Source organism: Malaclemys terrapin, chromosome 5 (assembly GCF_027887155.1).
Source record: "Malaclemys terrapin pileata isolate rMalTer1 chromosome 5, rMalTer1.hap1, whole genome shotgun sequence".
Taxonomy (NCBI): Eukaryota; Metazoa; Chordata; order Testudines; family Emydidae; genus Malaclemys; species Malaclemys terrapin.
Window position 1 is genome coordinate 129,817,450 of NC_071509.1, and position 27,442 is coordinate 129,844,891.

Here is a 27,442-nt window from a genome sequence, read left to right on the forward strand (position 1 = left end):
AAGTGCTGAAGTGATTTAGGAGCACAATTGCCACCAAGAGTCAATGACACTGGTGCTCCTAAGTCACATGGGCTCTTTTGAAAATTTGTGTCTAACACATGGGTCGCGACACACTATCCAGGAGCGACTGGACTAGTTGACCGTATAGATTGTGTCCATATATATCTATAATTTGATAATAATTTTAGATTTGTGTTTTATGCCATGTCTTTTTCTCATTACACTGGAATTTATTGGGACAACAAAATACCATGTAATTCTTGCTCGTTACACTGGTAATAATCTCATTGTTACCCTGTTCTCCCGCTACCTGTTGTATCTATCTGCGGTCTCTCATCTTACATTTAAATTATGAACTCTTGTCTCTGGGTGTGCAGCATAACTGGGCCCTGATTGGCATCCCTTCAGATGTTACCACAATACAAATAAAGAGGAAGAGGCAGGCAACTATCTGTGTGTCTAATTTATGCCCTTGTTTGCTTTAGCGAGTTAATTTGCACCTTTGTTGGGAGGTGAAAACAGATTGCAAATAGCATCACCTCTTAAAGTCACACTACTGTCCCCCACTGCCCACTCTTTCAAACTCCATGCATGCAAACACACATTCAATGTGGCAGGCTGATTTAAAAAAAAAGCTTTCAGGAACTGTTCTATGACTTTTTACATTGACCCAGAGAATGGAGACACTATCCCTAATTATCCTGTAACAAGACATGATCCTTAATTACAAGAATCCAACAAAAAAAGAGAGTATGTGTACTTTAGATGAGAACGATTCAGTTCATAGTTCTCATTTAAAGCAGATTATAACCGGTGCTCTCTCTCTCTCTCTCATTAATATAGGCAAAATGAGGCTTTTTGTTGTATGGTCTATTCCTTTTGGGGGTGGGGGGATGTAAGAGAGCTGGCAAAAGTTAGTTTTATTTACTGGAACTGAAAGGGTCAAGAAATTTGCTCACCTTTATTTATATCAGCTTGGGTGAAACTTTTGATGGGTCCCTTGACAGAGATCTGGACCAGGTTATCAGTTTTAGTCATCTGCAGATGTCCAGTACTGGGATCTTTCTTCAGGACATATCTGACCTTCAGGTCATCCGAATCAATAGCTGTAGCTTTTAAGTGCTGACCTGTGATCCGTGCTACAGAGCCTAGACAGTAACAGAAGATACGTAAACAGCCCCACTCAATCCTTCCAAATGGCTTGCCAAATCATTTTGAAAGACTGGATTGCATTATTTATAACTAATGTGTTACATATGTAGAGATTTGGTTGTTTCAAGAAAGCTCCATTTATTTCCCTCCAAAGAAAGCACTGTAGGCCCAATTTTCAAAAAGATAGCTTACTAGGTTGCCTAAATCCTGCATCTGGATGCTCAGTTTAACATTTTCTTATTAGATACTGATTTGAGTACCCAAATGTTAGTCCTGTTAAGGAGCCCAAACTTGAAATTCAGGCTCCTCAAAGCTTGGCAGGTCACCAACCTGTGGGACTGACATCAGATCTAAAGTGTTTGCGAATGTGTGTGTCCTTAACAACCTTGTAAAAATACCAGTACAATTTAGCCTTAATAATCTTACCTTTACTTATCCCTATTATCCAAAACATGCTCATGCCCCAAAGTTCAGTAGGAGACCTGACCCTGTTTCAGAAAACAGGAGCTCAGACAAGCGTTGCTCAGACAATCAGCTGGTGAGGGATGGGGCATGCCTCGAAGGAAGAGGATCACCTGGGGCTGGAGGGTTAGAGCACTTCTGAATTGCCACTGCTTAAGATCTTAGAAGCATGGAGTTTCATTCCTAAGCATCACAGCAAAGGACCTTCATGTCCTATCCATGTGGGGCATCAAAGCACCCACAGCACTCCTCATTCTGAACCAAATCCTTTCCCAGTCCCCCCATCCCTGAATACAGCCTGCAAAGCTCACTGGCTAATCCAAGCTCCCAACAAGCTATTGATTTCTGGTGTACCCCGGTACGTCTGAATATTCAAAGGCTGCACTGAATTATTCTGGATCTGGGGACGAGGCAGTGGGTAATTCTGAAATCTAGAAGAATGTCTCATAGCTTTAGAGCAGCTTTCACCGTCTTCGCCATGGAACAGAGTGGAGACAGCTGGAGTTCCACTTTGGGCAACTCAGTACCAGGAAATTTGGAGACAGTACAGAGAAGAACAACAGACTGACCAAGGGGCCAGAGGGGAAAATATTGAACTATGTTAACAGGCCCGATTCTCCTCTCACACCCATGATGATCAAGGTAAACCCCACCAATGCCACCTGAACTACTCCAGCGTAGGAGTGCTATGAGAAGAGAATGAGCTCCGGTTATACAGAGGTTGGCTAAGGAACGGCAAAGTGTGGGGCAGAAGGGGGAAGGACATGATAGCCATCTACAAATATTTCAAGGGGGGCTGCCAGGAGGGGGAGGAATTATTTGGGGAGGTTCAGCACAGTATGACTAGGAGAAATGAATGACATTTTCAGAAAGGTCAGTTAAACCTGACATTCAGGAAAATACTGCTAATGAAGAGCTCTGGCAGGCTGTAGAAGTGTCCTGGGGGAACGGCAGAAGCCCAACACTTAAGACATTTAAACTAGACTAGACAAAACACAAACTGCAGGGAACTTGCCCCTTGGGGTCTGACAGATCGCCCTTGCCTGCACCATTTCTAACTTTTATTAGTCCTTTGACATGTCAAGAAACTTCTGTTGCTGTTCCTTGAAGCACAACAATTTTTAAGCTTTCCTTCTCCCCTCTCTTCCCTTCTTCTTTCACCATTCCATAGGTTTTAAAACCCTTTTGACTTACTGGGACAGAAGCATTGGTTGAGATGTTCAAAGCCAGCTTGGGGAATTAACCATGCACACTTCTGATTGCAATCAATAGGAGCGGTGTGTGTCTAAACGCCTTGGCCGGCTTTGAAAATCCTGACCATTCGTTTCTATCAAGCTTGTCAGTCTCTCCACTCACACCGTACCAGCTGAAAGCTGCAGGCCCCTGTTCACAGCTAATCTGGGCGGTTCATTCTTTGGCAGCTCCACAGAGAACTCCACTCTCCCCGTCTCAGTGTACAGCCCATCCGTGAGAGAGAATCTGAACTCATCTGTCTGCGTTCCAGAACTGCCCCGCGTGTAAACGATCCGTTCGTCCAGGACATCCTGATAGGTGAAAGAGGAGCCCTGAGACAGCACACGCCCATTCTCCAGAGGTTCTGAGTGAGATTGTCTCCTGCGGAGGTGACCTGAGGAAGAATAGGCATATTAAACATAAAGTCACATGGGAGTCTCTCTGATTCTCAGCGTTAGTGTAACACGCCAACATCAAAAACACTATGGGCTGGATTCTCTACTGCCCTACCACTTGTGCACTCCTTGACACCACTCCCTTTTCACACCCACTTGGCACAGGCTTTGTAAATCACTACTGAAGGCGCAGGATGCTGGAGTCTCTGGCCCTTTGATTCCTTACTAGAGCTGGGAGAAATTTTTTGGCAAATAGTAAATTTGCCCAAAAAATAAATTTTTTTAGACATTATTTAGGAAATTTGGATCGAATTTGGGGAATTGTTTTGGCTGGTAAAAATGAAAACAAAAACATTGAGAATGACAAAATTAATTATGGCAAAAAATGTCCAAATTGACATTTGAAATGTTTTGTTCAACCTGAATGAAACTGTTTTGGTTTTTCATTCCATCGAGAAAAATTGAAAAAATTCAGTTTTTGTGAGAAATTAATTGATTTATTTCATTTTATGTTTCAGTTAGCTGGCCACACTGAAAGATCAATTATTCACACCGAGTCCTTTCCTGACAACCATAGCTTGTTTGAGAGAGCTTCAAGATATTGCTCGTGGCTTTCTGATCACTACCAGAGCTGGTTAGAATTTGTCTTTGTCCAGCGGCTGGCCTGCTCAGACCCTCTGCCTCTCCTCTCTTAGATGTAATGGTGAGTTAAAATGTCTGCTGTAGTTTCAGTTCAATTTGGTATTTCTTTATTTCCTGTTCTAAAGTGTGAAGCAGTGTTTGCTGTGCACTGTTCACTTATACCCTTCAGGTGAGTACTTTGCATTGGTGCCTATATGCTGTAAGTCCTTGTATTCTTCTTGAGTTACGCTGGTTGAAGTGAGCTAAATGGATAGATGTGGTGGAGAGCAGCAGCACCGAGGGCCAGATTTTAACAAGTAGTTATCTGCTTATAAGTACTTACTGGGATTCTCGAAAGCGCCTAGGTGCCTAACTCCCAGGGGAATTTTAAAATGTGGTCCCAAGTCCCCGTACAAGTGTTTCAGTCCTTAGCAGATGGCCTGAGATCCCTAGGCTGCCCCACTGAGCTCTGGCCATCTGGATTTGAAGGGTCCAAGCTCCCTGTCTATTCTGGGAGGTGGCAAACCCCAATGGAACCGTTGCAGGAAACACTTCAAGCTGAAACTCACGGAGTTTTCTGTCTGCACAGGGGACGTGATAGATCATCGTTGGTCAGATCAGTCTGACACTTCTGGGGGAAAGGATCATTAACACAATGCCACTTCCATCTAGTCTTTTTACATAACCCACCCGCCCCCCGAACAAAGCCAGCGTTTGCAATGGAGACAATAGCACTAGTTTTCAACTCGGCCACTACCCTTTAAAAGCTTCTTCTCTTTTTAAAAACAAAGATATATGAACTGGGAGTCTTTAAAACTCTCATCAGTACTTAAAAACCAATTCCAAGAGAAGGTTGGTGATTATTCTGGATCAGGCGATCAGCACCATTAAAGCCCTGTCTACATACAGAGCCATGCTGTGTCCAGAGACATTGTTCTTCAGACAACATGGGCATGCCAGCGGGGCGGATGGGACAAATGCTTTAAGAATAGTTACTGATGACTGTGCTTGACAGCCTGTCTTATACGCAATGACTGGCAGAACCATGTCAACAGAGAGTTTTGAGGATGGCTCTTGGGATTTATTTCTGGTCAGGGCAAGTTTCACAGAATCTTAAACTATTTTTCCCAGGTTTTCATAGAATCATAGAATATCAGGGTTGGAAGGGACCTCAGGAGGTCATCTAGTCCAACCCCCTGCTCAAAGCAGGACCAATCCCCAGACAGATTTTTGCCCCAGATCCCTAAATGGCCCCCCCCAAGGATTGAACTCACTACCTTGGGTTTAGCAGGCCAATGCTCAAACCACTGAGCTATCCCTCCCCCCAAGTGACAAAGCTCTGATTATGCCCATTAGGGACAGAGTGAATCTGCACTGGCCCAGCTGGAATTCCAGGAGGGATGGTGCCAGAGTAACCTTGGGCATAGGAGAAGCACGCTTGCTACACCATCCATTAGAGGGATACTGCAGAGGCTTCCCTCCAGGGCCAGCCGATTCAGCTGGCCAGGGCAGGGGGGAAGTGTGGTCTTGATCCTACCTCCCCCTTCCCATTTTGAGGTGCTGGAGACTGAACTGTGGGATACTCTGTGGAGAATAGGGGACCAATTGCAACTACAACTACAATCCAACCCCTAGTAAAAAAAAAAAAAAATACTATGAGAATAGGTTGTTGTAAATAATGAACAGCAGGTTTCGGGCTGCTACAAGCTATGATGTCATGGCTTCATATCCAGATCTACACATCAGTTCAATCAGCATCAGAGGAACATGAAGAGGAATGGCTTACAGCTCGAGTGTTTGCTTTGGCATATAAAACAAAAGGAGCCCATATGCCCCAGCAAAGCATAATAGGGTTTTATTATTCTTTGACAGGTAATTTTCTCCATAGTGAAAACATATCCCAGCACCCTGTGCATCACATGTGCTCTCTGCTGAGATTACAAAGGGACCCGTTCCAGCAGGATGCAGCGGTTAAGCTGGCTCCAAAGTGCAAGAAGTCCTACAGTTTAGCAGGGTAGCTGTGTGCGCCCCACACTCCACAGCTGTTGTCAAGTTGTTCTGCCCCCTGAATTCAGCAAACAAAAGGAGGCAGGAAGACCGGGTAGTGGGATGGCGGGGGTGGCCTGGGTTACCTCGAATGTCTCCCAGAGGGTCAGATCCTTAGCAGGGTACCAATCTGTGTAGTTGGGCCCGGACTGAGGACAATATGGGTGGCATCCTCTCCTAAACTGGCAAAGCAGCTGCTCCATGGAGGTTTCTTCAGCCCAGTGGATGAAGTAGCCCTGTGCTCCCCTACTGCAAGCCCCCTGTAGAAAGGATGCCAGCAGGCTCCACCGATTCCCTTCAGACCCACGCCATGCAGAGGCAGTACTGCCGTGTGTCTCCCACTCCTTGTCAGGTGACACCTCCCCGCTCGCATGGCCAGGCAGAGCTGCAAGGCCAGGAGGAGGGGAACAGAGTTACCCGATCCCTTTATAAATCGATTATTCATTTTCTAGTCAGAATGCAAAGTAAGCAGGGAGAGAGGCTTGTGTGCTGTGGTGATGAACTCCACGTTGGCCACTGCCACTGAGCTCAGGCCCCTGCTACGGGTAAAACCCATGTCTGGGGGCAGGCTGATGGAAAAGAGTAGCCTGAGAGAGATGAGGTACTGCCGCCCTCCCCCCTCAAACCAGTCCCTCCTACCCCTTGCCATAGACCCTGTGTCTCCTCCAGCACAACATCCACCTCAGGCCTCTAAAAACCCTCAGGAACTGGCCTGTCATGAAGAGTTAAATCCCCCCGGATTAGCCAGCCCATAGGTATTTTACATGAACAAATCAGACCTTTCTCACAGCAAGAGCTATTCCACCTATGCTCGGTCTTACCATAGTCAGGCTTTTTGGTAATTACAAAGACCAACTGCTCATCGGGAGTGTCCAAGTCCTGCAGGCTTAGGGAGGTATTGCTGATCACCACCCCCGCACTGCCGTGCACTCTAACAGGCACCAGCGTCATCTTCGGGGGCTCATCATTCCGCCGCTACAAAACACAAAGACAGGCAGGCTGTCCCCGAAGAAACCTCACTCACAAGAAGAGCAAACTCACCATGAAGATGTAGTAAAGAGGAAATTCCCCTGAGATAAAAATACACACCCTTGACTTGTTTTACCGTTCACCGTTTTAAGAGGGTTTTTTTTGTTTTTTTTTTTAAACTATGGTGTTGTAAGAGTCTCCTGCATGTTGGTCAGCGTCCTGCCTATCCCGAGATGAAGGGGGACCAATAAATGCCTTTGCCACACACCCTGAGAAAGGGGAATTGGTGCATAGTTGTGTTGCCCCAGCAGGATTGTTATGCAGTCACACTCTGATCCCCCGTTTCCCCCTTGCTCCATGGGAGAGCCTATCGAAGGGAGACTATGTAACCTAGTGGACAGAGCACCAGGCTGCGACTCAGGAGAGCTGGGTTCTGTTACCAGTTCTGCCACGGGCCTGCTGGGTGACCATGGGCAAGTCACTTCCCCTCTCTGCCTCAGTTTCCACCTATGTAAAATGGGGATAACGAAACTGATCCTCCTTTGTAAACTACTTTAAGATCTGAATTTGAAAAGTGATATGGAAAAGCTGGGTATTCTTATTATCTATGCCAGCCCCAGGTGCATGTGTCATCTCTGCCAGCTCTATAGCTGGTTCATATGATTTCCCTGGTCACACTAGCTTCGCTGCAGTGGCTGGTGTTTTGGCGGGTGAAGCGATCCACTGCTTGCCTGCTGCCTCGGGGAGCGGTGGCCCTGTAATTGAGGCAGAGAGGCATAAGGGGGCACCTGACCCTCAGTCCCTCCCCCATGTGGGTGTTCAGAGTGGGGCACAATCTGGCGCTAGGTCAGCAGTGACAATAACACTTTAAAAGTCATCCACATCATTGGGTGGGGCTTTGTTAACCACGCGTAGTCTTCCTTCGACAGCGTGTACCTGGATGGTGATGTTGATGCTGTGAGTCTCGGACCGGCTGAAGCCATCGCTCACGTAAAATGTGAAGACGTCATTAGTCGGCTCGATGCTTTCATGGACGCTCTGAAAGTAGTAAATACGGTTCTCCAGCACGTCGTGAATGGAGAACGATGCATCTGAGCCTGCAGAGCCCCCAGGGCCAAACGTTCCACCTGCAAACAAAGCACCAGCTGTGAAAAGAGGCTCGTTTCATTAAGAAAACAACGGGAGTAAGAAAACGATCCCAAGTTCTGCTCTCCTGTTCCTGCAATTGATTGTTAACGTGTCTAGTGACCCGCCCGGAAAGCTGCTTCTTTGGCACTATGAAATGTAAAGATCCTGTTGTTTTACATACAGCGGCCGGCTTCAGTCCCCTCTTATTAGGCTTGCCTTAAATGATGAAGCAGTTACTAATGCACCATCTTTCCCCAGCAGAACCAACAGCCCAGCTCACCCTGGCAAAAACAGTTTGTCCGCCATCCATTAAAGGCCTGTTTAATCGGAGAAGCTCAGTCTTTTTTAAAACACTAACTTATTCCTGCTCTTCCATAAGATGCAGTGACTATGTATTGCTTAGGAGCCGGCAGGCCCCAGAGGGAGAACAATTGCGATTGCGGCTATAAACCGCTACACATTTACAATCACGTACCACACAGAGGTATCTTAGAAACCACAGTTCTTCCCCCTGTACTTAGGATACAAGATAACTGTGATAACTGTGTGATATCTTCTGGCAAACAACACCCCACTGTACTGCATGTAGCTGTGTTTGGAGAGTGCCTAATTTGCTCTGGTGGCTACAATTATCCTGAGAGCTTCGCTCATACTCTATTGTCCTCTACAACCTAATCTATTAGAAAGAGAAAAAACATCACAGCAGCTGAGTGATTTACAGCTCATCCCCTCCATTCCCTGGTTCTAATTCTGGGAGCATTGATCGATTTCAAATTTCCTTCCCCAGTGACTGCTTCTATAAGGGAGAGGGTGAAAACAAACATCTCCGCCATTAAGGTCTCCCCGATGAGACGGAAGCAATGAAAAAAGACAGGGATTTACCGGTGCCCTAACAGTAACATGGGCTTGTAAATTAACACAGTCCAGAAGGGACGCTGACGAGGCAAGCCCGAAACGATAGGAAAGGCTGGGAAAGAGGTTTAACACCAAAACAAACAAAAAAGGTCGTTATTCAGATTTTTTTTTTACTCAGTCCTCTCAAAGGCAAAGCTCTCATGTATCTGCCTGCACACGGACAGTGCAAAAGCTGAGGCTGGATTGTATCTTTAGGGACCCCAGGCCGGGGGAGCTCTCCCTATGTAGATCTCCCACTTTACAGCGCGCGCCCCCCGCACCCCCGGCAGGGGGTGGAAGCAGCAAAGGAAGATTAATGCAGGTAGAAATTTCATTCATTTCTCTGCAGGGGGATCCCAGCCGGAAGTGCTGCCTGAGGAGTCTCTGATAGCTCAGCTCCAAAGTAAAAGCACTGCCAAAGAGCCGGATCAGAGCCAGAGGGAAGCCAGGGCTGCCTCAGAGGCATCAGATACCCGAGCTACGTGCAGAATTTGTGGGACCTGCAGGGTCTGTGAGCCACGCCACTGGGTTCTTTGCGGCAGCCACTCCAGGATACAGGGGAGCAACCAACCAGCACCCTGAACAAACAGCGTAGGGGGAAAAGGAAATTATAGGCAAAGGATACTGGGACCAACCACTCCCGATAGGAGCAACTACGTGATTTAGGAGCACAAGTTCCAGGAGGAATGTCCATGGATAATATGCGAAGCTAAACCTTAGGTCCTGCAGCGAAGTAAGGGAAATAATAGCAACCACACCTCTTTGCAGCTTAGCTAGTTTTAAAACTGCAGTGCAACATTTATGAGTTGGAGTCAGGGAAGGATTTCTATGGATAACAAGAAGCGCCCAAGTTACAACAGTAAATATTAAAAATTAAACAAGGTCTCTGTAAAGGATGTAAACCCCCTTGCTGGGACAACCTCTAACTTTTGAGGGTTAGAAGGAAACTTTTCCTCGGGGCAGGTTATTTCGCAACTGCTGACTGCAGGGTTTCACTGAAGCAGATGGTGCTGGCCATTGTCAGAGACAGACGCATGAGCTACCCCATGCCTCATCCAGTCTGGCAATTCCTGCGTTCCCATTTCCTGACCAAGTACAAGGAAAAACAGGCGTTTACCTGTCCTTGTGTTTTCAATGTACCCATATATTGGTAGTGTAATTATTGTAACCGTTAGGTCGTCTTTGGCTGTATCATAGTCAGTGGCTAAGAGATGGTGAACTGACAGCGGGACCCTGCCTCCCTCATCCACCTGAAGAAAAAAAAACAAGGAAAAAAGAAGAGAAACAAACGTGCTTCAGAAACAAAAACAGGTTCAATAACCATTGCCAAATGGCCTTTATAAACAGTTCAAGGAGGATTTCATCACATGAGTGTCTTAAACTTATCCCTTTACCTGTTTCGGCATGAATTCTCTAGCTCATTCTTACTACAGGTCACTGCTGGAGTATGCAGGGGGTAAATCCCAATTCTTCCCCTGACCCTGTATGTTTTATACAAGTTCCTGCCCCTCCCTACCCATGGGTATAAAAATCCAATGTCACGCTGGGGTTAGGTTGAGTAAGAGCTTATCTTGCCCCAGCGGCAGTCTGCATGTCACTCAGTACAATGGGAGTGGTCTGAGCAGCAGAGTGTACCCTGCAGGGTCACTGAAGTCCTCAAATCATGGTTTAAAGACTTCAAGGTGCAGAGAATCTTCCAGCAAGTGACCCGTGCCCCATGCTGCAGAGGAAGGTGAAAAACCCCCAGGGCCTCTGCCAATCTGCCCTGGAGGAAAATTTCTTCCCGACCCCAAATATGGCGATCAGCTAAACCCTGAGCATGTGGCCAGACACCCAGGAAAGAATTCTCTGTAACTCAGATCCCACCCCATCTAACATCCCATCACAGGCCACTGGACATATTTACTGCTAATAGTCAAACACCAATTAATTGCCAAAATTAGGCTATCCCATCATACCATCCCCTCCATAAACTTATCAAGCTTAGTCTTGAAGCCAGATATGTCTTTTGCCCCCACTGCTCCCATTGGAAGGCTGTTCCAGAACTTCCCTCCTCGGATGGTTAAAAACCTTCGTCTAATTAGAAACCGTTGTCTAATTTCAAGTCTAAGGGTTCAGAGAAGCATTCTGAAATGTGGCATGTTGAGCCAAACTTCCAGATTTCAGAGTAGAAGCCGTGTTAAGTGGGCTGTAGTCCACGAAAGCTTATGCTCTAATAAAGTTGTTAGTATCTAAGGTGCCACAAGTACTCCTGTTCTTTTTTCTAAACTTCCAGATGTTTTTAGGTTCATCCATCCCTAGCCTTTTGTGTGTCACCTGGTGATACGATGAGCCAGATCCCCAAAAAGTGGAAAGCAGCATACACCAATTTACACCAGTGGAGGATCTGGCCCATTGTGTACAATGGAAATGACTGGATGAAGTTCTGGGACATGGGGGTACTGTTAACTTCACCAAATAGTTTCACAGCACTTTACACATACAAGAGTGCATATGTGACACAGTGCTTTCTCGCATCTATACTAGATACCAGTTCACCATGGTTGCAGGGCAGCCAGGAAAACAACTGTTCAATTGTTTACGTCACGCGTGCTCCTGCTACAACTTCCTGCATTCTGGGCAAGTACTCACAGTGATAAGGTCAGCAAAAGCAATGATTGAAGGCTTGTTCTGGACAGATGTGATAGTGATGGTAAACATCTGGCTGTCGAGCCGATTGTTGTCAGCATCAAAGACAGTGAAGTGGAAAATATCTGTGACTGGCTGATTGTCAGTCTCAAACTCAGTTGAGTATCTGTATCAAGAATCAGATCAGTGAGTCACACAGACAACCTGCTGAAAGGATTTCACTTCCTATGTTTAAGAACTGCAGGGGCAGGAACATGCCTCGTTTCAAGGAGATAACGAGTCAATCTTTCCCCCCTCTATCTCGTCCATCCAGAAAGAACTAATATTTTCCCATGTCATTGGGCGAGTGGTATTGACCAGGAAAAGGCTGGTCTGAGCGTACTGGCTAGTCAGCCATAGTGAAAGAACATTCAGACAGTTCCTCACATAGCGCACTGCAAACCCGAAAGACTCTCAGGGAAAGCAGGACCCAACACTGGGGTGGTTAGGGAAGAACACGGAAGGTGAAGGTTATTGTACAATTAGAGTATTGTCCCAACAGATCCAACCTGCCCTTCCTGAAAGAAGTATGGTTTCATTTTTCTTTTCTTCTAAACTTTTAAATCTGGACACTTGTCTCCGGTCCACCTGCCTGGCAGACACGTAGAGGGTGATTTTCAAAAAAACTCAGCATTGGCCTACCCCTGCTTCTGACTGAAGTCAGCAAACTCCCATCATCTTGAGTAGAAGCAGAGTTAGGCCAATGTTGAGCGCTTCTGAAAATCCTACTCTGTTTCTATCATGATTTTTCTTCACTGACTTATTTATGTGCTTAAGCGTTATCACCGTCAACCTTCACATTGCTAATGTTAATACACAAATGTTCTGATAGTATCATTCCCCTGTGCATAATTGTTCAGTCTAGTCTGTGCTTGTGTATGAAACTACTTATATATTGTTGGAAGGACACAGTGGTGCATGGATCTTAGTTTGGTGTCATGCAGCAAGAGCAAGTATTGGCTCCTTCTGTGTAAGAGCCAATGACAGACTCAGCTTTGACCCTGTCTGGAAGGGAAATCCACAAACCAGTGGTGCAGTTTATTAACCTAAGAACAGCCATACTGGGTCAGATCAAAGGTCCATCTAGCCCAGTATCCTGTCTTCCGACAGTGGCCAGTGCCAGGTGCCCAGAGCGAATGAACAGAACAGGTAATCATCAAGTGATCCATTCCCAGCTTCTGGCAAACAGAAGCTAGGGACACCATCCCTGCCCATCCTGGCTAATAGCCATTGATGGACATATCCTCCATGAACTTATCTAGTTCTTTTTTGAACCCTTTTATAGTCTTGGCCTTCACAACATCCTCTGGCAAGGAGTTCTACAGGCTGACTGCAAGGTATGAAAAAATACTTCTTTTTGTTTGTTTTAAATCTGCTGCCTATTAATTTCATTTGGTGACCCCTAGTACTTGTATTATGAGAAGGAGTAAATAACACTTCCTTATTTACTTTCTCCACACCAGTCATGATTTTATAGCCCTGTATCGTATCCCCCCTTAGTCATCTCTTTTCCAAGCTGAAAAGTCCCAGTCTTATTAATCTCTCCTCATATGGCAGCCGTTCCATACCCCCTAATCATTTTTGTTGTATCGATTTTTCAGCATAGACAGTCAGAAAACACTGCTTTCTGCTGGAGCTATAGCACAGGAGATACCACTATTCTCATAATATCAGTGAAGTACAGGAGAGGCATGAATTAGGTGTCAAATGTTTCATGACTGGAACGATTTCAAGTAAAGGAATTTTTTCTTTTGTATCATTATATTTGGTATTGCCTAACTAAAAACTCAAAACAACAACAAAAACAGAGACAGATTTTGAAGACGTTCAAGCTAAATAGCACTGTGAGAGTGCAAAAATACCCTATTTTGTATACACAATCATAGCCATTTTTATTATCACAAGATACAACAGTGTAGTTATGAAACATCATCTCTGCTATAATTTATAAATACTGTATATCCCAACTTTAATAACATATGTTCCCTGCAGATGGTGCTCTGAAATTCTTGAGCCCAAGAAGATACGGTGTGGTGAAAAATACCTGTTTATTACCTGATTCTCTGGTTGTTGATATCTTCCATGGTGAAATTATACACTTCAGAAAGCCCTTCACCATGCTGCCCAGATGTTGTCCGCATGAGGGTGCCATACATGGGCAGAGAAATTAACTGAATTCTTATTTTCGAGTCAGCAGAATTATTATCCTAATAAGAAAAGCAAGCCAAACAGCAGTATTTGCTTTTGTTTCTTTATGGTGAACATGAAAGAAAAAAGTCAAGTGGTGAAATATATAGATACTGGGCTAGATCCTCAGCTTACGTAAATCGATGGAGCGCCTTTGATTTCAATGGAGCCGTACTGATTTATACCTGCTGAGAATTGGGCACAAATGTACCTTCATTCTCTCATAATTGAGAAGTGTTCTATCTATCTGTGTCTCACTCTCTCTCTCACACGCACACTGGGGTATAAGTCTAGCGTATTTTATTTTCAAATCACATTAAACGCCAAGTAGAATTTACCTTCCCAATAATACCCAGTTGCTGCCTCCTCCCCACAAAAGATGGACTGAAATATAATTTCTATTTGTCAGAGAGAATATACAGAGACTGGGCTAAATTCAGCTCTTAGTTACACCAATGTAAATCTGGAGTAAACTCTATTGAAATCAGTGGATTAGTTCTGGGTTTACCCTGGCACACTTAAGAGCTGCATTTGGCCCATTTAACTATATTATGTGTATCCAACTGTATGATATTATATTTACGTCTGCATCTCTATTAAAAAGTTTCAGGTGACATCATGTACCACAGTGTCAAAGTTTTAAGTCACCGTAACCTCAACATACAAATAAATAAGCCTCTTCCCCTACCCACAAGTGTAATTCCACCGACTTCAATGGAAGTAAGAAAAGCAGGTTCTGACCCATAGACTTTCATTACATACATTCAGAGAGCAAGATTTATTTTTCCATAAGATTTGAGTGCCCACAAAAAGCAGACACCTAATGTCGACATTTGATCATTTCACCTTCCTCCACCACAAACAGTGCTATTAAACTGATGGCACCTGCAATTCTTTTTAATGTATTAAAGTGTGTCCGTACTCTGATCTCTTTTCCTGGGCGTTTTTAAAAATGATTTCCCAACAGTGTAGTCAATGCAAATCCGATAAAATATCTTAACATAAAATTTTCAGTGCACCGAGTGGTGATTTAACTATGTAACTACAAGTGAAATCCCCCAACTACTCTGTGGAAACCTCATTGAGTGACATCAGCCTAAGTGACATCAGTTTCGGTAATTACGTATTGTTCATGAAATCACACCAGTGATGCCAACTCTTGCCACACTGGTGTTTCTCTTACAGCCTCAGCTCCTGCAGTCACATGATTATGTGAGACTCTGTTTTCATTTTTTGTAAAAGTGTTTCTAGCCTTCATGGTGGCAGAGAAAAGCCTGAAAACATGACCCTAGAAACCAGAAAGTAAAGGAAAAAATCCCCATGTATTATTTTTTTAAAAATCTTGTGATTTTTAAGCCAACATCATGATTTTTGAATGTTTGGGGTTGGCAATACTGTCATACTGGGTCATACAAAGGTACAAAAGGCTGTTATTTCTAAGAGTACGACAGGGTACTCTTTAGGACATCAACCTCCTGGACACCACAATCAGCTTCAACAATGGAACCCTACAGACAGCTATATACAAGAAACCCACAGCTCACCACACCTATCGTCATAGATCCAATAACCACCCAAACACATCAAGAAATCTGTTATCTACAGCCAGGCGCTCAGATACCACAGAATATGCTCTGAGGAGAAAGTTCGGGATATACACCTTAACACACTTAAAACTGCCGTCACCAAACAAGGACAGACTACCAGAGAAATAGGTTGCATCATGGAACAGACCAACCAAATACACTGAGAGAACCTGCTTCAATATGGAAAAAAACCCTCTGAATGCACACCCCTAGTTATCACCTACCACCCCGCACTGGCACCCGTATGAGAGACAGCAAACAATTACAATCAACACAGTCATCACTCAGTTACAACCCAACCCCCTTCTTCCGGCCTTCAGACAATCCTCCAACCTCGCCAAGCTCATTATCAGAAGCAAGCTCCCTACAGACCAGGCCACACCAATTCAAAATGGCACCAGACCCTGCCAGAACAACAGATTCAAAACCTGCAGACATATCTCCACTACTACAATGATCAACACCCCTCACAACACACCTTTCAAGATCCAAGGGTCCTACACATGCCTATCACAACATATGGTGTATCTCATCCAGTGCACTAAATGCCCCAATAACAACTATTTATGCTAAACAATCTATTGCACCTTGTATTTAGCTGTGAAGCTTGAGTATTTTTCCCAGACCTGAAGAAGAGCTCTGTGTAGTTTGAAAGCTTGTTTCGTTCATCAACAGATATTACCTCACCCACCTTGTCTCTCTAAGGTATTTGTATGTTATTTGCAGAACAAAGAACAGGCACGTCAATTACTCAGCTGTAGAAGTGAGCTAGTGGCATTTTAAACCAGGGGAGCATAGGGTCAAGTATTCTGTGTCTTCATCAGAACCTGAAGAGGAAATTATAACTCCCCCAACCTAACTTACAAGTTGTCAGCTTTAAACCATTATATAAGATATGGATGGGACTCCTACAACCGCATCCTCCACAAACTCCCAATGACTCCATTTACAGCACTGCAGCCTCCTGTCTTGGTCAAACTCCTACACCCGCCACCTCCTCTCCCCCCGACTGTCTTCTCCACAAAAAGTTGTATGATGGCTCCCGGCATTGCTTTCTCTCGTCCAGAAACCACCACAGGACAGTTGTTCTGCCTCCCCCATGAAAACTCTGTGATAGTTCCCACTGCTGTTTTTCCTCAACACACACTCCAAAAAACCCCATCCCAACCATGCTCGTTGCAGTCTTCCTAGCGCTCAGGATAACACCGAGCATGTTTCATCTTCAAAGAGCTCTACAGATAGGAGGTAACATTTTCAAAAGTGCCTAAGTCTATTCTCAAAAGAGACATAGGCGCTTCGGAACCTAAGTTCCATTGACTTTCAATTAAAAATAGGCTCGTGTGGGCCTACGGGCCAGATTTTCAATGGAATTTAGTCACTTAAAAAAAATGCAGATCGGCACCTAGCTGGATTTATAGAAGTGCCGAAGAGTATGTCTAACTGAAAAACAAAAGAACAACCCCACAGCGGCGCATCTGACAGCCCATGTCATGTGGGGCTTGTGCTACGGGGCTGAAAATAGCAGTGTAACTGTTCCGACTTGGGCTGCTGTCTGGGCTCCGAGATCCTCCATGCTCACGTATTTTCAGAGGCGGGGCTGCAGCACAAGCAGGAATGTCTACACTGCTCTTCTTAGCCCCACAGCACGAGCTCCATGAGCCTGCTGACCTGGGCTATGAGACTCGCTGCCCTGAGGTGGGGTTTTTTTGCCGCTTAGGCACCTAGCTCCCATTTAAGTCAGTGGAAACAACTACACACGGGAATGATGCTACCCTGCTTAGGCGCTTTTGTAAATGCCATAGGCACCTATCTGCCTCTTTAAGTGCTTAAATATCTTAGTATATCTGGGCCTAAATCACTTATGAAAATAGGACTTAGCCTCCTAAGGCACTTCGACTTAAATGGTGTGTGGACTTTGTAGTAGTCATCTTGACAGGAGTGAATTTGACCCTGGGTGCCTTTCTGGACTATTAGGTACAATAAGAATATATTCCAGGAGCTCAGTCAAACCTATACTGAGTATCCAAAGGGCTAGTACTTTAAAATGCAGAGCAAGACATGCTGTTAATAAGCAGGAAAGACTCCCTAGGGGCCATTTTAATCTGTCAGATGAACAATTTTCAAGCTGCAATGGTCTATTGGTTCAATATACTTTTATAATTTCCCGATTTTTATAGGACATAATATTGTCTCAACAGATATTAATACACGAGGGGGGAAATCACTATGTGGCTTTGTTTTATTTATTTATTTATAAAATGAGTGAACTTCAGTACAAGGTGGGTGAGGTAATATCTCACTCTGTGTAAGCTCAAACACTTGTCTGTCTCACCAAGAGAAGCCGGTCCCATAAAAGATATTACCTCGGCCACTTTGTCTCTCTGATATCCTGGGACCAACGCAGTTACAGCACTGCATGAATTGCTGTACGTTATTTAAATCTGTAAAACTTGAAAGAGACCACGGAGATTTTTTGGAGAAATGGTGCAATAATATTGCTTTCTGGATCTGACACCTTTATATGGGTATGTCCCATATTTCTACTCAAAGCCATTTTTTTTTTTTTACAATTAAGTTATATAAGCCCTGAAAATAGGCCATTAAAATGCTTATAGTCCCTTAAATTGTGAAGCTCGTGTACAGGTCTCTTCCATGAAATCTACTGCTAATTCCATTGCTACTAAATCCACTGCGTCTAGCAAAGCACCACACTTCTGTGACACCATCGATACTGGAAAACTCACGGCGTACGCAAGCAATGTATCACAGCATGATGTCACAGAATTCCAGGTCGTTCTTTAGCAAACTAGGAAGAGCCAGTCAATATCAGGGAGGGTAAAGAAGTTTTTAAAAGATTATTGCTGAGTGAACCCACAGGCCTGGTTAGCGGGGGTGTTTGGTGCATAAATATGGGATTAACTCAATTTTCATTTTTGCTTTGCAGTTCACCTTTACTTCAGTCAAATATGTATAGCCTCAGAAATCTGATAGGATGAAAGAGCTCATTATCCCCTTTTTGGCAGCTGTAGTCAGGGTATAGTAAAAGGTTGACATATCTCAGTGGTTTGAGCATTGGCCTGCTAAACCCAGGGTTGTGAGTTCAATCCTTCAGGGGGCCATTTAGGGAACTGGGGTAAAAATCTGTCTGGGGATTGGTCCTGCTTTGAGCAGGGGGTTGGACTAGATGACCTTCTGAGGTCCCTTCCAACCCTGATATTCTATGATTCTATTGACATGTATCAACATCCTGAAGGTGCAGTGGTCTCCTGAGGGGGAGGAAGCTAGCTGAATCCATTGGGTTTAGCAAGGAATGGACACAAGCTTACAGTGTAAGCAAGGTGTGATCGGGAGAGAGTCACAGAGCTTTTACTAGCCACCGTGACAGTCAGCGAGCAGCCAGGGGCCAGCCGGGGACCATCGCTATCCATCAAGGACACTTTGACTTTCAGCAGCGTTGTTGCAGTGGTAACGCCGTCAGTTACGGAGATTTCCATGCTGTCCTCTGCTACTGATGAGCCATCGTGGACATATTGTAAAGCATTTCGGGTGACATCCTCATACGTGAAGGTGTCTCCTTCCCAAAAAGAAATATAAAAACAGTGATGACTCTATCCGCTGCATGAAATTAATACTTTAAGTTCAGATCAAATGTCTCAGTCCCAGAAGAAGCAAATCACTTAAGCACATGCTTATCTGGTATTTGATGCATCCCTTACAGCTGTGTGAGCACTGATTCTATCTGAGGGTTTCATTAATGAACTAGAATGTATGCAGGGAGAAGCCATGACCTTCACAGAAGTACAGAAAAACCTGTGACAAAATGAGTAATATTTTACTAACAAACTTTCCCATTTCTTGTCAGCGCAGCATTCTTCTTTTCCTTCCATGTCCTTCTAAAATCCACCTCTCTTGCCAAGGCTTCCAACACCAGGGCTACTCCCTCCCTATCTATTCTTTGCATGGCTTTCCCATTATCCCCATTTTACAGATGGGAAAACAACTTGCCCAAAGTCAACCAGCAGGCCAGATGCTAAGCCAGCAATAGAACCCAGATCTCCGGAGTCCCAGTTCAGTGCCCTACCCACTAGGCAACGCTGCCTCCTGGATCAACAGAGCTGGGACTTGAAGCTGAGTCCCCCCTTTCCAGCTGAATGCCCAAACCACTGGGCTGCTGGCTACTCAGAGATGGGTCTCTCTCTCTCCATGGCAAATTTTGAAAGGTCTCAGTTTCATCCAGATACTGAATGGGAAAATTTCTGGGGGACAGGTAAACTGTTTCCGGCCCAGTTTTAGTGAACATATTCAAGTGCTCTGAAAATAATTAATACTCAGTTGGCCCTCTGAAGAGCTCGTGACAGGCAATTACCAGCCATTTATTATTGACAAACAGATCCTAGCTCAATCGCTTATTAGAAATTAACAAAAACACAAAGATAGGGATATTGCACTTGGTGACTTCCCCCAAACTTGAATTCCTCTTCTTCCTGCTCAACTCACCTGCTTTCATGTGCTCGTGGACCCCAGTGTTATACCTGAGCAGAACACCATGGTGAGGAGGTTCCACCAGCTCAAAGAAGAGATCTTCAGGAGCCGAGTCTGTGTCACTTACTGCCAGTTGTATCCCTGCATTGGGGGAATACACAGCACTAGTGTCGGAGCTGTAATCTGCTGTACAGCGAATCTTCCCTTATAAGCAGCAGGTCTAGCATATGCAATTTTACATGCATTAAATGACAGAAATTAATGGGCTCTAATTGAGTTTGTATTTTAAAATTCATGTAATTCTGGAGCTCTCCTCCACACAAATGTCTGTGGGTCTGCCTGCCTGGAGACAATTTGTCCCTGGTGATGCTGAGGTCATGAGTTCAAACGGAGACGTTATTGCCAATCTGCCGTACAAGTGACAGCTAGCATGACCTTCAACTCCTAACCACGTGGGAGGGGACCACATCCAGTTGTTCATGCGTTCAGACAGCCCAATGATGCAGTGCGAGTGGGTCAGTGAGTCCGTCTATAAAAATGCAAAGCTTCCTCACCCTAGCACATAGAGCTGTGCAGCACGTTCTCATAGACCGGACAGTGTTATGTGCTACGTTGCTCATACCGGGCCAGCGTCCACCCCCTGCCCCTGTGGCAGTACAATGTGAGGGGGAGAGTGAGGGCCCTCCTGCCTTGCACAGCCCACCAGAGCAGGTCAGAATGCAGCCCTGCAGCTCAGCCGAAGGGGGAGAGGGTGGGGAACAGATGAAGCCATGGGGAAGGGGTACATGCCGGACCCTTCCAAGAGGTGCAGCAGTTTGTGTCTGTTGAGCTCTTGGAATGGAGGTGTTGGACTCAGCACTGCCGCCAAAGCAGGTTGCGGGCTAAGTGCCACAATCTAGCCCAGAGGTGGGCAAACTACGGGCCGCGGGACCCTCCTGCCCGGCCCCCGAGCTCCTGGCTGGGAGGCCCCCTCCCCCATAGCCTCAGCTCACCCCGCCGCCAACGCAATGCTCTGGGCGGTGGGGCTGTGAGCTCCTGGGGCAGCGCAGCTGCAGAGCCGCGGCCTGACCTGGTCTCTGTGCTGCGTGGTGGTGGCAGTGGCGGCATGGCTGGCTCCAGCCGGGCAGCGCGGCTCCAGCACCGCCAACCACCAGTGCTCCAGGCAGCGTGGTAAGGGGGCACGGAGCAGGGGGGGTTGGATAGAGGGCAGGGGAGTTCGGGGTGGTGGTCAGGGCAGTCGGGGGGGGGGAACAGGGGGTTGAATGGGGGCAGGGGTTCCGGGGGGGCAGTCAGGAAAGGGGGGGGTTGGATGGGTGGGTGGGGGGCAGTCAGGGGCAGGGGTTCCGGGGGCAGTCAGGGGACAGGGAGAAGGGGTGGTGAAGGAGTCCCGGGGGGGCCGTCAGGAATGAGAGGAGGGGTTGGATGGGGCGGTGGGGTCCGGGGGCGGTCAGGGGACAGGGAGCGGGGTGTGTGTGGATGGGGCAGGAGTCCTGGGGGGAGGCGCAGATAGGAGGTGGGGGCCAGGCCACGACCCCCTCCCCTGACTGGCCCTCCATACAATTGACGAAACCCAATGAGGCCCTCAGGCCAAAAAGTTTGCCCACCCCTGATCTAGCCCCTAGCAAAAAAGATGAGCCCACACCAGAATTCGAACCAGCTGCATGTACTGGACTCATGGCGACGAACCCAGCCCGTTCAGCACTTTCTCAGAATAATCCCGTCAGTCGTGCTAGTTCAGAACTGTGCCTTTGCTACAGGCCCTCCTGGCTCCTTACCAATCGTAGCCTTGCCACCCTGGCTGACCTCCAGAAATGGAGCTGTGATCTGGAACACCGGAGGCTGCTCATTAGTCGAGAGCAAGTGAATGGTAAATATCAGCTCAGGGGTGGTATTTTCTCCATCAGACACTACAACCAAATGTAAACACATCTGCATTAACTGGCTTGTTTTAAATGACACATGTTGAAACGCACCTAAAACCACATTCCAGGCAGTCTGCTTTTCACCACTGACTGTCACACCACAGTAGTTTCTTGCCCCATCCCCCGCTAATTACCTTCACTGTCCAGACACAAGACTACATAATTCAGAAATTCTGAAAAAATAGTGTCTTCCTTTATCCCTAACCCGTCCCTGGCAGTACTAACGTACTAGAAGAGCAGTGCTGACTCCGTGTGTGCTTACGCACATGTGTACGCCTCTCTCTTTTACAGGCTGCAGTCTGGAGCCAGAACACAAATGGGTTATCCAGAATAAGGGACGCTAGGCAGCACAATGAAAAGGCTTAAACGAGGTAACAAGTTATTACATCAGTTATCTGAAATGTTTCCATACTACATTTAACAATCATTGAGTCAAACTTTGCTGTCCTCACTCATGTCAATGGGATTTTTGACTGAATAAGACCTGCAGGGTTTGAATTAATGGTTAGAAAAGAGGTGTATCTGCTATTAAGAAAACCATCTCCTGTCTCCTACCAAGGAGTCATTGTCTTCCATGCACATTAATCCACAATTTGTGAAAACAGACATTAAGTATTTCAGGTGCACTTTTACTTTCACAGACTTTTACTCAACACTCAGAAGTCCCTGAAATAGGAGCCAGGCGGGCGGGGGGCAGACAGGGAGAGGTAAAGCAAAGGACATTAACAGGAAGGAAAAAGTACCACAACCCTTATGCCAGTGAAAGAATAGTGATTTATATACCTGTGAAACTGAAGTTCACCGACTCCGGGAGACCTGCAGGGGGAAAAACAAAGTAGAGCACTTTTATTACTAGCACAGGAAAAAACAGGGTCACATGGATTTAAATCCATTTTGTTTTCAACAAAAACTTGAGTATCTTTCCTGACATTTTATGGAGGCAGTTTATTACATATGCTTCAATCCTGGGTGTTACCGTCAGGAACTCCTGAGTTTTAATTCCAGCACTGCCACTCGCCTGCTGTGCGGCCTCGGAAAAGCCACCGAGTTTAGACACCCCCATTAGTGGTTGTTTAATTTGGGCCTGGTTTCTGGAAATGCTGAGCACTGACAAGTCCAACTGAACTGAACTCAGCTCTTCTGGAGCAGTAGGTACAAGATGTCCCAAGATGGGTACTCGAAATCAGTGTAACTTTTGAAAGTGTAGCCGTTAGCTCGGTCTCAGATTCCTATCTGTAAAATGGGAATGCTAATACCTCCCTACTTCCAGGGCTATTGTAAACATTAACTGTTTGTACAATGCTTTGTAATTGTTAAGAACTTGGAATTTAATACAATTAACAGAGAAATGTTCTGCTATTCAATGCTACAAGGCAGGCAACCTTACAAAAGGGATTTGCATAAATTGGTGATTTACTATCACCAGGCCTGGTGATTTACTAATAATTGCTTCTAGGTTTCATTTCCTCAGCACACACAGCTCTGCAAATCAGGGAGTGCTAATATCACCATCATATTTCACTGACTGAGTCGAGTTCACTGCAGACAGAGTGATGCTACTCTAATAAACTTGATTTGCACATTGTTAGAAGGCGGGGCGGGGTTTACCTGCCTGTACTTGCACCAGCCCTCCTGTGAGTTACTCATCTTCTGCTGTCTTTCCAGAATGAGGCTCCAGTATTCAGAACATTACAGAGCACAGCCAACCATCATCAGTAAATACAGAGTTGTTCACTTGTTACCGAGTCAATTTCTACACCTCTATTTACAACAGAAAGTAGCTCAGCACATACAGACCATGAAGAAAAGCTACAGTAGAACAGTTACGAACACCAGAGTTACAAACTCAACCGCACCCCTCATTTGGAACCGGAAGTACACAATCAGGCAGCAGCAGAGACAAAAAAAAAAGAAAAAGAAAAAGCAAATATAGTACAGGGCTGTGTTAAAAGTAAACTACTAAAAAAATAAAAGGAAAGCAGCATTTTTCTTCTGTATAGTAAAGTTTCAAAACTGTATGAAGTCTATGTTCAGTTGTAAACTTTTGAAAGAACAACCACAATGTTTTGTTCAGCTCCGAACATTTCAGAGTTCCGAACAGCCTCCATTCCCAATGTATTCATAATTCTGAAGTTCTACTGTAATTAGTTCTATATGTAACAACCAGTGAATTAACCACTCCGATACAAACAGAGCTACTGTACCCTGTGAGGCACCATATACCTCTATGATAGATTAATTAAAAAAAAAAAAAAATCAACTAAAACACTCAGGGCTAGATTGTGCTAGACGGGCACTGCTCTAAGCAGGGGAAATACAGAGTGTTGCCTTGTCCTCTCTGATGCCCGTGGAGGGACTGTGCATGAGGGAGGCTTACTCTTTTCCTGAACTTCCCAGTGTGCGACTAGGGAGGCAACATCTTGGTATGAAGGGAAGGTATGAAGGGCCATGGCTTGACTGCCTCTGTCTGGGGCAGTGTGCGAAGAGACAGCACAGAGACTGCAACTGTGAATGGCTCTTGCAATGGGTGCTGAAGCAAGGGAACGGAGGTCTCCCTCATCCTCTCCCCCACTCCCATACAAGGGCCAACCCGAATCTATCCATGTCAAATTAAAACAAGTTTCTAAATATCACATGCTTTATTTCTCTTCTTATTCCACTAAAAAACCAGAACATCCCAACAGACACTAAATGTCAGAAAGAATGCAATGATTTCTTGAGGAAGAAGGAACTTGCTTTGGCCCAACAGACTCTGTACTGCATACCTGTGCATTGTTGGCTTTTGTTTTCACTACACCCATTTAGGTTAACACACGGTTTTGGAAGACAGCCCCAGGCCAGGATGCAAAGAAAGCCCCCACTTTCCATTGGTTTATCTCCACATTATGAGGGGCTCTTTTGTGTGGAGTTACAGGATTAGAAAACGATCAGTCCATAATGCAACTTGAGGGGTTGAAGAACATTTTAAATGGTTCATCCTACTCTCATTCCATATCCAGAGCTCCTCTTGATGCCAAGTGGACAACATGACCCTACACTCTTTTTAAATGTACGTAATACACTTTGAAGAATGGTATTTAACATAAGGATTTGTCTCAGCTGAAAGAACTTGGCTGCATACCGTATTGGCATAAGGCCTACAGAATTATGCATGTAACACGATCCCACACTTCTCAACTTGCCATACCCAAACTAGGATTTCCACTGTAAAGAGTTCACAGTAATTCAAGTCCTAATCCTGCTCCTGTTAAAGTCAATGGCAAAACTTGCATTGACTACATCTTCATTGTTTAATGGAAGTGAGTTTGGCTCATAACAGAGAGAACATGCTAGCTTTTTAGAGGGGAAAGAGGCACACCCAGGTCTGTCATGGGAACTAGTGGAGATATTGCCACATTCTTGACACAGAGCTAGTGAAGTGCCGGTGTTTCTTACCAGCAAAAGAGAATGCCATCATCTCTCTGATGTGTGGAGCTGCAGTGGGTGGACGGTAAGCAATCTTGCCATGGTTTATATCCGCTTGCGTGAAATACTTGACTGGGGAGAGGGGCCTGTCTCTGTGCTCCACGATTCCTAGAGAGACAGAGAGCTCACGTTAACAAGAGGCATCCATTTCATTTTTAACACTAAACAATCAAGGCTCAGCCACTGTCCCTTCCCCCCCTGTAATGCTATTTATGTCTTCAATGTTATCTCTGCTCACGTTCTCCAGAATGGGCCACCCAGCCACAGCCCATTTGGCTGCATTCGCACACAGTGCAGCTCTTTGGACCTAACAGAGGACACTGGGAATTAAACACAGATTTCTAATTGAGTAAGCGCTGCAGATGCTTATGGATGGAGAGGTGAAAAGAGCAAAATCATTGGGTGCAGTGTGCAATGTATTCCAGAAACTGACATTACAGAAAGCTGGCTGGGCACTGCTCACTCCTCTGCTAACTGAAGGAATCAGGTTGAGAAATAGATGGTTTGAAAAGTATTGAAGGAGGATAGAGAGATTAATACCTGCCTGCACAGACAGATACTTTGGATAAAGCTAGAGAACTTAGAAGAAATGGCAAGAAAAGCACAGAAGTCCTTAGTCTCCAGCACTAAGACTTTTGTTTTAAAAAAAAAAAGCATATTAATATCACATCTTGCCTTGATTTGGCTGCAGAGATACAGTCACATTGAACATGATTTTCCCACTTGGACTCTCTGAGTCTACAAAGGAGAGATGATGCGGCTCAATCACTGTCACCCGATCCTCCAGTGCCTAAAAAACACATTATACAATGAACACAAAAGCCAATGGCACCTGGAAATTTGCTCAGAAATATAACAAATCAATTGAGAGAGTTGTTCCCCAAAGGAACCAGTCCTTAAACACAAGAGTCTCAGAACACCTGATCTTTAAAGTTACACATTTAGATCCCTGGCAGCGACGTGCTGGGAGAGCCTTGGCCAAGTCACTTGATCTCACTGTGCCGTCTATCCAACAGGGCAATACTCAGCTACCTTTAGGAGGTGCTGTGGGGTTAACTACTGGTTAAAAGTACCTCTGTGCAGAAGGCCAGCGCAAGGCTTATTCACCACCTATGACCTAATGTTATAAACCAGATTCGGATTCTCACAGGGAAGGGGCTACAGGAGTGGCAAATATCATTAAGAAGAGAGAGCAGTTTATTTCACGTCAGTGATGAGTCTTCCTTTCTCCAGAGAACCAGTGGGAATCAGAGATGAACTATACAGAGATTTTATGTCCATGCAAGAAAGTTAAGACCCTCCCCTCCCCCCGCCGTCCCTTACACTCTTGTGCAGGCTATCCTGACCTGGGCTTGGTCTGGGAACGGAGGTGTGAACAGAGCTACTGCTGCCTCGATTTCCCTCACCAATCTGGGGACTGGTAGGCCAGGAGTGAACAGAGTCCTGGCTCTGTCTCCTCCCCGCCATCCAAACACACCAGCCAGTACAGCAGAGCTGACAGGGCACGGTGTCACAGCTTGTTCCTGGCATGGCCTTGCTGCAGATTACTACCCCACGTTGGAGCAAGGGGAAGCAGAAAGGGATATGTGCCTCAGAGCAGTGCTCCTTATACATCCCCCCTCACACACACTTTTAGCAGAATGGATGAGGAAAAAATAATCAATGTGATTTAAAATTACTGGGTGAGGGTACAAGTCATTCCCTAGCCAGCTTATTGGTCAGATATGTTTTGAGTGAATCTGCTTTTTTTAAAAAATCCTGAAAAATTTCCAGCAATTTCCATGGAAATGTCAAGGAATAGCAGCTTTTCCTTTTCTATTCAAGCCTTTTAAAACAGCGTACTGTTTCCTGCACTACAAGAACATTATCAATGCAACACTTCCAAAGAGCCACTGTGGTGTGGGAGCACACTGTACTGCATATTATATATATATAACTTGTGGATGTATGAGAGTCTTAATGCAGTGGAATTAACTAACATAAGAACATAAGAACGGCCAGACTGGGTCAGACCAAAGGTCCATCTAGCCCAGTATCCTGTCTACCGACAGTGGCCAATGCCAGGTGCCCGAGAGGGAGTGACCCTAACAGGTAATGATCTCTCTCCTGCCATCCATCTCCACCCTCTGACAAACAGAGGCTAGGGACACCATTTCTTACCCATCCTGGCTAATAGCCATTAATGGATTTAACCTCCATGAATTTATCTAGTTCTCTTTTAAACCCTGTTATA

At 45.4% G+C, this 27,442-nt stretch overlaps 1 protein-coding gene across 3 annotated transcripts in view; it reads right to left on the bottom strand.

Moving 5' to 3' along the window:
• The window catches only part of FRAS1 (Fraser extracellular matrix complex subunit 1), a 292,619-nt gene that overhangs the window by 58,267 nt on the left and 206,910 nt on the right, over positions 1 to 27,442 (bottom strand). For all 3 annotated transcript variants that reach the window (XM_054031084.1, XM_054031085.1, XM_054031086.1), the window contains 13 exons: positions 25,885 to 25,999; positions 25,180 to 25,317; positions 22,528 to 22,560; positions 21,598 to 21,729; positions 19,838 to 19,963; positions 18,667 to 18,914; positions 13,623 to 13,774; positions 11,532 to 11,694; positions 10,018 to 10,150; positions 7,815 to 8,005; positions 6,731 to 6,884; positions 2,978 to 3,241; positions 960 to 1,148 (listed from right to left, as the gene is read on the bottom strand). In XM_054031084.1, coding sequence (XP_053887059.1) covers positions 960 to 1,148; positions 2,978 to 3,241; positions 6,731 to 6,884; positions 7,815 to 8,005; positions 10,018 to 10,150; positions 11,532 to 11,694; positions 13,623 to 13,774; positions 18,667 to 18,914; positions 19,838 to 19,963; positions 21,598 to 21,729; positions 22,528 to 22,560; positions 25,180 to 25,317; positions 25,885 to 25,999 — 2,038 coding nt within the window. The remainder of the gene's footprint in view (positions 1 to 959; positions 1,149 to 2,977; positions 3,242 to 6,730; positions 6,885 to 7,814; positions 8,006 to 10,017; positions 10,151 to 11,531; positions 11,695 to 13,622; positions 13,775 to 18,666; positions 18,915 to 19,837; positions 19,964 to 21,597; positions 21,730 to 22,527; positions 22,561 to 25,179; positions 25,318 to 25,884; positions 26,000 to 27,442) is intronic.